This window comes from Perna viridis, chromosome 4 (assembly GCF_037379345.1).
Source record: "Perna viridis isolate PV_CMFRI_1.1 ecotype Kerala chromosome 4, ASM3737934v1, whole genome shotgun sequence".
Classification (NCBI taxonomy): domain Eukaryota; kingdom Metazoa; phylum Mollusca; class Bivalvia; order Mytilida; family Mytilidae; genus Perna; species Perna viridis.
In genome coordinates this window covers 16115953-16127151 of record NC_142448.1, presented here as the reverse complement: position 1 = coordinate 16127151, position 11199 = coordinate 16115953, and the positions used below count along the sequence as shown (strand labels likewise).

General features: G+C 31.0%; 1 protein-coding gene across 1 annotated transcript; it reads left to right on the top strand.

Moving 5' to 3' along the window:
* Nucleotides 1-3090: 3090 nt before the first annotated feature.
* On the top strand, nucleotides 3091-10846 carry LOC148619066 (syntaxin-8-like). Its single transcript, XM_088578607.1, has 9 exons — nucleotides 3091-3170; nucleotides 5760-5859; nucleotides 6494-6588; nucleotides 6895-6996; nucleotides 7610-7734; nucleotides 8517-8609; nucleotides 9079-9180; nucleotides 9848-9924; nucleotides 10712-10846. Exons 1-8 carry the CDS (start codon nucleotides 3154-3156, stop codon nucleotides 9922-9924), a joined length of 711 nt encoding a protein of 236 aa, XP_088434733.1. The 5' UTR covers nucleotides 3091-3153; the 3' UTR covers nucleotides 10712-10846.
* Nucleotides 10847-11199: the final 353 nt, after the last annotated feature.

The following is an 11199-nucleotide window of genomic DNA, read 5'->3' as shown; positions in this document are numbered from 1 at the left end:
TTGGAATTTGCAGCTGTCGTCTGAATTTTGTTTACGTCGCATGTAAACTATTCCCACCATCCGTGGAGAACTGTTCCGGTATCTGCACAGATTGAAACTGAAATGGATGTTGCTAGAGATGCCCTTAAGGGATGAAACATGTGGAATATTGCGAAGTGCTGTAAAGTTATTGACCATTTTGAGAGAGAGGGGAAAGGGGTGTGGGGTTGGAATTTTTTTTTTTTTGGGGGGGGGGGGTGGAATATTCAAGTTATTCATTTATTGAAAAAAAAACTCCCCCATTAGTTAACAAGACAGATTTTCAAATAGAAATATTGAATTTGTTTGCTGCTTAAATATAAATAAAAATATTGCACTTGCGAAGCAAACATTTTCATCCGGGTCGACCCCCCTCTTTGTAATGTCCTTTATTATTTTTACGAGTCTCGCACAGACGATACATGTACGGTAAAGCTTACGGAACTGGTTATATTAACTGTATATTATCAATATACAATAGACCGTAATGTTCATGATCACTACATAAGTTACTGGTCGTTAACACCTTACACGTGGCTTACAGTCGTCAGGAACTGTGCTGTTGTCTTGTTATGCTGTTCGTACGCCAACCACGCTTCTTCCAGATGCTGCTGCAAGCTGATGTACCTGGTGTTGATGTCATGGTCCAGGTCTGCGGATGAAACACTTGTCATTAATTGGATTACCTGATATATCTGTTATATTGTTGTTATAACAAGTTGATTGAAGCCAGGTAGTTTATTGTTAAACAATATCCTAATTGTAATTTCAGATTGAAATAATAAAATTAAAATAATAACAATTTATAATAAAACTATTTAATCAATTTGCTATTAAGATGTAAAAATAACAAAAGAAAGTGGATGATAATTAAAAGCATTAAAATTGAAGTATATATATATTTTTTTTAAATGATATGATATTTTATAAATAATATTATAAATAATGTGACATTTTATTAATGAAAACAGTAAAATATAACCGGGGGCGAAACGACTCACTTATCAGGGCGAAACAATCCGGGGCGAACAGGTGATTGGGGCGAAACGACTCGCTACCCGAATAAAGGACACACTTTTTTAATAGGCACTGGATAGGCTTACACTGACTTGCATTTCATTGTAAATAATACAGATCGGAATACTTAACTTTGTTATCTTTTGATATATATATACGCCGTACTACTATATTTTGACTAAATTGTTTTCCACAAGCCGTTAATTTTGATAAAAAGACCCCCTTTGTTATTTTCATTCAGGCTCCTTGTCATTTGCTTATGTGTGCCTTTGATAGAGGTACAATCACCCACATGAATCATTCAAACTGGTAAATTTTTTATCTTTAAAAATATTAATTATATTCCCAGTTTTAATTACTACTAAAGGGGGTTTTGACGTCCTTGACTACTCTGTCAGATCTCGCACTGACGGTAGTTTTACTTCAACCCCTATAGTTGTACATAAAGTTGGTACACTTTTACAAAATAACATGATGGTTAGGCTAGAATTAATGATTTTTTAAAATGTTCGTAGAAAAAAATTATTTTATTCGATTTTCTATTTTCAAAAGGTCTATGTGTAACCCGAAATACCCGTACCCAAAAATCAAAGTCCGGTATTTTTGTAATCTGTACTAATTTAACGCATATTTGACATTAATTTAAAACATCATAACATCATTATAATTTTCATTGACGATCAATTAAAATCGTATCTGACTATGTTTATGAGACTTTGTTTTTCATACTGGATAAAATCGTATCCATTCTTTGCTGGCACGGGATTGACGCCAGGTACGGTGCGGAATTCAAACTCAATCACTTCTTTTTATAAACAATATCAAATCTTTCAAGACTTTATCAAAGTCTTAAGGTGACGTTTTAACCTCTTAATGATTTTATAACACTTAAAATTCGGAAAATACTAGTAGTCAATAAATAGTCGGGTACGTTGACTTCAGAAAACCGATCAAACAAGAAACATCAGAAAAATTACATACATCATTTTCTTGATGAGAAATGAACTGAAACGGACTTTTGCACGTCTCTCGTTTCAGTTCTTGACACACCATAAGAATGAATATTTTAGTAAAACATTGTTTTGGTACGGGGAAAAGTTGGTAGGGGTACGGATTACACATTTTAGACCCTATCCCTGAGTTGTTTTTATTATTAAGTTGTTTCATAGATATATACGATGGAATGAAATAATTCACATGGAAATCCAATCTAGTTTCTATTGTATTTTAGTGACCTTTATATAGTTATTTCCCTTAATTTTAATTCTACAGTACCCTCTATATAATTTTTATCTCCTATGAACAAGGATTGTATGAAAAGCCACGTGTAATTTCTGTTTACTATGACATTTTAAACAAAATAACAAAAATAAAAATATGTAGACTTTAATCTAACCATGAATCACATTTTGCATGATTCTTATGTTGAGTGCTACTTGATAAATATTTTAATTTTTTGTATATTTACATCAACAAGGTAGGAATGTGAAATGAAATCATTTACGAGCTTATCGTTACAAGAGCTTTTCGGGTTTGCATCATCCAATTGAGAAAATATATACTTATGTATACTTACAAACCTGTCATAACGGTTTTGAAAGCTTTCATGATTTTGAAAGATTAACTGAAACAACCCTTAACAGACAGCGGAATTCATTTTAAATTCTACTATAGTAACGGAATATAAGATATGACACAAATCATCTTCCTCTTGAGATATATATTTTTATGCATGCAAGCCCCCTCCCCCAAATTTTTATTTAACAATTCAAAATTTTGAGAAGTATTAAATGGGTTTAAATATGAATCATACATTTTTTTCGACCCATGTCTGAGCAAGAATTTATATATTTTAAAACTCCTTGGTCTGAGTAAAAGTAATTTTTGTTACTTTTTTCTCCCAATAAAATAACAAACCCTTCACCATTAAAAAGGTTGATGCTTAAGGTCAATTTCTACTAAAATTGACAGCCATAAGCAAAGGATTTTATAGCAAACTTCTACCAGAACTAAATGTATGTTGATTATTGTGCTAAAAATCATTCCTTTACTTCTATCCTCATCTAACAATGTTAACTTCCGGTCATAAGAAGTAGTCCAGTCGAAGTAGTGAAAATTATGGCTAGTGACACCTGGTAAAATCTGTACCATTAAACACTTTTAAGCAAATGACAAGAATTAAAATTATGATATTATAATTATAATAATATGTTTATCACTGCGATAAACTTCCCAAAAGAAGTATACACTAAATGTCTCATGAAAACTTTAGTTGTGACCCTCCTCTTTTTTATTTCAACATTGATAAGTTGGCAAATGCACCTACAAACGTCGTTAAATGATAAAATAAATACCAAAATTTAGTGGTAGATCCTTTTTCCAAAAAGAGAGGGCACCCTTCATTAATTCCCAGTTCTTTCTATATCAACCCAATTTTCCTACATAGTAGCTTGATAGGACCCCGGGACCCACCTATACAATAAATTAGAATGAATATGCTTAATAAAATAGATGTACCCACATTCTGTGCAGTTTAAGGGGACAGTGGTCAATACAATACAACAGCCAAAGAATATTTACATGTGTTTGTAATGTAAGAAAGGCTATAGCCTAAATGCAAGCAAAGCATCACACTTCCCTTCCAATTGAAGTAGACTTTATGTCATTTACCACTTTTCTGAGATTTATTTAGACATATTTGAATAATTTCATCTGTGGAAGCTGGCTTTTAGGGTATTTTAAATATTTGTCTTTTGGCAGACGAACAGTTTAGTGTTTGGCATTGACATGAAATGCAAGGTTTTATCACAATATCTTCAACCAGAAGTAGTTTTTTAAATTGTGGAGTAGTTACATTAAATAAACATATTTATGTCTTTGGAACGTTTTGTCTTGGAGATGTTTTTAATAATATTTCAAAGCTTTAATAGATAGCAGTGATATTTTTTTGCCTTGATTATAATCATATGTTAAAAAATGTTTTTTAACACTTACTATCAAAATGATCTGACTACGTGCATCAAATGCATGTACAATAACTTACATGTATATCAGGAAAGATACATACACATTTTGCTGAAAGCATTATTTTATTGTGATAAAATATTTAACATTTTCATCAAATCATGGCTTCAAGCTCTTGCATCTGTGAGTCTACACAGTAAAGCTCAGCATGTCAGACTAGTGCAAAACAGGGTCTGTTCGATTGGCCAAACATTCATGTAATATACGACACAAAGAGTAATCAAATTAACCAAGAATCTTGCGGAAATCAAAAGAATGTAATCCAGGGACAAAGACCAGACATGGAAAATAGACAAACACAACAAAGAACACAAAATAACCAAAATAGTACCCAAGAAAATGAGCAACTCAGACTCCACTTAAAACATGGAACATATACAAGGTGAAATGGTAGAGTAAGCAGACTGACCAAATCTTTTTATCATAAAGATTGTGACAATTTTAGATTAACAATCAAAGGAAAAAGACTTGAAAGTGAATTTTCTTACAAGACTTTAGATATGGCAGGGCATGATAAGACAAGAGGTTGATAGAGCAGGGCATAACCAAAGCAAAGCATGCCACTACTTGGTGACATAAGCATTAAGTATTTCACATATATGTGTATATGTGTAAAATGTCAACAAAAGATTGGTCGTCCAGTGAAAATTAATTGGAACTTTAAGTAAAATGAAATCTTTGCAATACATGTAGTTAATAGTGGGTATGGTATCAGTTTGCAAGAAAATGAATCTTAAATGTTGATTTGGATTATGATTATGATGGTTGAGTATGCATTATTTCAACTTGAAAATTATGAAAAGGGCTTAGAGTGTGGTAGCACAGATTACAGAATAAATTCCAACTATAGGAGAGTTTGCCAATCACATTAGTGATGTCATATTCACTACATGTAATTTGCATATTAAGTGTCAAATTGGTTGGCAAATAAACTACTAATAAACAATTTTCATGATTAGAATCCCAATTTTCAAAATTTTTTAGCTTTGTTATTTTATTTCCAATTTTTGTGCTGTAAAATGTTTCATTTAGATATTTTGTACATGAATTTATGACTCTTTTACTTGAAGAATAAATTTGAAATGATATATGTAAACCTCGATTTTCATATAAAATTATTTAAAGAATTTTATGCTCATATAGTCTAATTATTGAATATTTATTTTAAAATTCCATGGATAAAAAGACTGAGTTTTATTTGAAGTGTAGGGAACCAAAATAATTTTTCAATTATCATAAAAACGAAAAAGTTATGATGATTTAAAGTTTATACCCTATGTTAGTATGTGTTACTCAATGGACTTTTTGCCAATCAAAACCTAATCACGGGTAAGTGATGACATCATAAAGAACTCTCCTATTTGAATGTCATACTGTTAAACCCCAACCAGACATATCAATATCTATATTATTATAAAAAAGAGATGGGTTGCAGAGTCAAAGGAAATTCACATTGACATACATTTATTTATTTTCAAAACACTCTCTTTTTTCTCTGGTTTGATTTGCAATTAATACTAATAATAAATTTAGTAACTATGTACTTCGTAACAATATAAAAACTATTTAAGAACAACTATTTAATTTTTATTGGGAGCTAGAATGAAAATTTCAATTCTGCCTTTTTATTTCAAATTCCATCCTAACCCCTCTGTAAAAATCAAATGATAGTTCTGTTAACTATATATTTGCATGTATAGGCTAATGGAATATGAATCCTGTGCCAGCTTGGGCCAGGAGTTGATGGTGATGATAACGGACAGAAATAAAAACAGTAGGACAAGTTCTACTTATACAAAGGTAATACACCAATACTTCAATTCTAGTCTTGAGTAGAGTATATGTACATAGAGATATATCAATAATAAAAAAGAATAATTTTACAAAAATGAAATTCTAGTATAGTGCATGTGTGTCAGTTGCATAAATGTTTTTTGAACTGCAATGGATCTGTTTTAGGAGTCAAAATGCATTGATTGTACTTGTTTTTGAGCATGTGATACATGTACAAATGTATATGTCATTAGTTTTATAAGCTATTGAGGCATGACAAATGTTTTAAAGTTGCCAGAATACTTCCAGGTTCGGGTTCAAACCATTGTTCTCTTGCTTAAAATATTCAAATTTTGTGTTGCTGTATGAAGAAATAATCTTGCATGATTTACACAAGGCCTTGCATTATTGTTTGACCCTATCATGCATAAGCATCATCTCCTATCAGTTTTATGTCATATTGTCTATATTTCTGGTATTTTATCCAATATGTACATTAAAAAGGTAATTTCATTATTAGAAGTATTATTCATGAAATCAGTGACATGTGCATGTAAATTACATGATATAATACAATAATACTGTAATGTTATCAATAAGATAAAACATTTCTTAAAAGTATGTACTTACGGCTTACATATATATTTCAATCTTTTTTCAGTTGTCAGCCACAATAAGAGTTAATATGAAGAAATTTTCTAATGAAGTGAATAAACTAAAACAGAACTTGATTCGTGCCTCAGCCTCATATCATATGTATCCTTAAGAAAGTAATAATAACATCATATACATGTACATTTATTGGAGTTGTTTCTCTTATATAATGAAATGTCAAACCTGTTTTCACAAATACATCATTGTCTCTTAATTTTAGGGTAAGTTAAGTTTTTCTAAGTGGTTAAATGCTACATAAATGTATGCTGCTATTTTCTAATTCATAGATAATTTCATAAATGGTTGGATTTTTTTTAAATAACTTAGTTTCAAGCAAATCAATATTGTTAGTCGATGAATTTTTTTTCTCTGGTGCTGCTTAACATATATGTACTTAACTGTAAGAAGAACTCAAAGAGAAATAGATAGAAGACAAATGATGATTGATAATCTTACAACAAAAGAAAAACAGATAAATGAGGCCTTTAAAAATGACGGGGGAAGCACTAGGTAATGTATATTATCTCCCCTTTATGTCTTAATCTCACACTTCTACTGCTCCTAATGTTTCTTAACTGCAAATCAATTTATTTTTGCCAAAAGTATTCTTTTACCATTTAGGATGCCAATCACATTTTTTTTTTGCTGCTGTGTAATTTTGCATCTAAAACTCTTTTAAAAATGTATTCTTTTACAAATTGACTACAATACTTCTTGTGATTAATTTTACAGATTTTTCTTCTTGTTTTGGCAATACACTGGTCTACAGTAGAGATTATCTTCCCTAATATTGCGAAACTTTTTTTAGTAATTTAACAGATCGATTTTGAGCCTTAAAAAGATTTTAGAAATTAAAATAAAAATAGACAATGGATATGATCTGACATGTAATTAGAAGTGGCTACCAGTGCAGTGTTTTCTTCTTTATCTTCAATGCTCCAAGACCGTTATACTACATGTTTTGATTTTTAAAAGGGAACTGTTGTTATATTATGAAGAGTCTGAAAAATACTGCCACAAGATAAGTTATCAATTGATACCTTGAACTCACGAAAACTGAAATAATATGATATATAATGTTAAGATTGACTTATGATTAATTATCTTCATTAAATATTTACAGGCAGAACTTGCTGGGGACTGACACTTTTGGTAGTACAGACCCCTGGGGAATGAGAGAAGAACCAGAAGAATTTCAGGGAAGATCTAACACAGAACTCAGACAACATCAACAACAAATAATACAACGTAAATAGACAATATGTTGAAATAAAACCAAAAAAGCTTAATTCTGGGACAAAACAAGATGCACATCATCAATTTTATCATACTATTACATATTCAGCTATATAAGTACCCGTATTAGAGAAGGAAGGGGAAATGGGAGACAACCCCCCAAACAAACTGTTGAAACAATGACACTAATATCATCTTTGTAAACATGGCCTTTTCTGTTTTATCCATTTTGGGTAGAATTTCATCAGCATGCATGATTTAAAATTGTATTTCATTTTTAAGCAAAATATGAACAAAAGTCAGGTCTGTTAGATTTAGGCTTTAATCAGTTTCAAGAGTTTCTTTCCTGTGTAACTATTATATAAATGATGTATTTGAACAGAGCAGCATCAAGTGTTAGAATCCCTTTCCCGTGTAACTAACCATGATATAAATGATGTATTTGAACAGAGCAAGACCAAGTTTTAGAGTCCCTTTCCCTGTGTAACTAACCATTATATAAATGATGTATTTGAACAGAGCAGGACCAAGGTTTAGAGTCCCTTTCCCTGTGTAACTAACCATTATATAAATGATGTATTTGAACAGAGCAGGACCAAGGTTTAGAGTCCCTTTCCCGTGTAACTAACCATGATATAAATGATGTATTTGAACAGAGCAAGACCAAGTTTTAGAGTCCCTTTCCCTGTGTAACTAACCATTATATAAATGATGTATTTGAACAGAGCAGGACCAAGGTTTAGAGTCTCTTTCCCTGTGTAACTAACCATTATATAAATGATGTATTTGAACAGAGCAGGACCAAGGTTTAGAGTCCCTTTCCCGTGTAATCTCTAGACAGAAACAGATGGCTGTTGATATAGGTGATGAAGTTGATAGTCAAAATGGTAAGCGATTATTTATTAAATTGTCTTATTTTTGCCTGTTATTTTAGAATGTATCATGAAGCAAATCAAATGCAGTAACTGAGTGTGGGGTCCCCCATTGCAAGCTCTGAGAGAGCATTTGCTATACTAACAATAAAATCTATTTCTTAACAACACACTTAATATTTAAAATAGCTACTGCATCAGTCATCATGTCCACTTAAAAATAGCTTCTCTCTTTTTTGTGGTAATAATATAAAGTGTACGATAAAAAACAGCTTTATTAAGCACTCATGTATATCCTTTATATACTCTCATATTCACTAAGTTTAAATGATGGACCAATTCATCAAAATGTGTGAAGAAATAGTAAATGCAAGGAAAGCACATTTCTGTTTCCCAATTGTAGACAAAGCTGGAAGTCTGTCTTAACATTATTAGTTAAAGATTTACAGGATCCAGTATTCCAACATTTATATCTCTTTTCCAGTTCTTATTGATGACATTGGAGATCACATGGACAGGACAGGTGAAAGATTGATCAAAGAAACACGGCATATAAAAATAGTTGATAAAAAGTCCAATACCTGTGGTAAGTAGACCTTAAAATAAGAACTGAACACTTGAAAGACATTGCAATCAACTAATATCCAGTTTATATGGTGAATCTTCTACCTTTAATATTAAATGCTGTAATTGCCTACAAACTTGTTCATGTATTTGATACATATTTTCTCCCTTGATATCAAGGAAAGATGTAATGCTTAAAAGCAAAAGGAAGGTATTGTGACACTTTGGTGAGGGAAAGAAAAAGTATCTTCTAATCCTTAAAGTACACAAGTTTATTATGGAAGTACAAATATACATGTATATTTAGTGGTTCACTTGCTATTTATATGATGTATTAAATCTGAAATAGATAAAACATTTCTGACTACACACATACAGGTAATTCTTAACCTTTTATACATATTTTTTATTAAAGATTATTGTCAGGGATTCTCTATCTTTATATTAAAACTACATGAATTTTTATGATATAAATTGGTGATATATTGTATATTACCTTGCCAGTCCAAATTTCACCACAATTATGTTGACTCCCAATGGATAAGTTTATTTTTAGAAGTAGGTGTATGGCTGAGATAGGGAATAAGTTATAAGCAATTTCAGTTGCAATCGTATATCAACTTTCTGCATGAGTAGGGGTGTACCTAGAATGACAATTTCATGTTTCATATTGTCATTATCAATTTTAGGATACTGGGTGGCCATTATTTTACTGTTCATTGCTATTGTTGTTGTTCTTGCTGTTCCATATCATGGAAAGGGATAGGTAAGATTATATCAAAATAGACAGACAGATGCATTTACTTCTGGAAATATTTAGGTTTTCTTGCAATATATTTAAAAGAGTAATCAGGGGAACCAAGTTTATAGCGGTAATCAAAAGAACAGGGACAAAGACCAGACATGAAAAACAGACGTACACAACAAAGAACATAAAGTAACTAAAATCATACATACAAAATAACAAAAGCAAATGAGCAACTCAGACTCCACTAAAAACTGGGAGCATGGACCAGGTGCACCGATAGGGTGAGCGTTCTCTGCTTTTCTAGAAACACCTGCCGAGTTGCTCATAAAAAGTCAAGTCCGGGGTAGACAAACGAGGAAAGGAATTTTAAAACACTCAGCTAACAACAGTAAACAAAAGTTTTAGTACAATTCAGTTCATGATAAACAACTATTTGTTGTGCGTGTTTAAAAGAATAATTAACAACTGATTCTAGCGTTAATTATACTCCATGTATATTCGAACAATTTGTACTGTATGATGTTCTAATGTATCATATACTATGTTTAGTCAATTTGATTGATGTATTTTGAAGATATACATGTAAATACAAGTGCATGTGCATGTTTGTTTTCTAATTCATTCACATTTATACTTCAGTAGACTATCAGCAAATTTCTACATACTTAGTGTAGCTAAATATTGAACATTTTTTTTTAAAGAAAGTTGTGAAAATGAAGTTTTAATACTTAAAAAGAAAAATAGCCTATGATGATGATGTTAATTTGATAAATACTTGTTGAAAAAATTATTTTATTTTTTTTAGGTGAGAGTGGATTGGTATTCTACACAGAGATACTGGTACATGTATATAAACATTGATGGACCACTGACTATTTGTGATATTTATTGTTTTATAGGATGACTATGCTTAAAATATATAAAAAAAAATGAGTTTTTATTATCATTAGTTATTATGATTAGTAAAATTACATAACCTTTTGACATAATGGTATGGCACTGTAGTAGGCATTGTTATTGTCCTTTAGACACTTGGTTTTAATTGGATTACTTGAATATTGTTTAGTGGATCTTGCTAGTTGTTTTTTTTTTTTTAATTATTTTTAGGATCATGACCCTAACTACTTTTTAATTACTGGCCAGAAACATGTATTTCATGAAATTTTATTGTACAATTCAAGTTATATGGATATTTATGAATCTGTATCAAAAGATGTCTAATAACAAAAAAAAAGCTGTATTGATTTTGGGGTTATGAGTAGTACCGTTTTGTAGGAATTAGGGGTCAGAGCT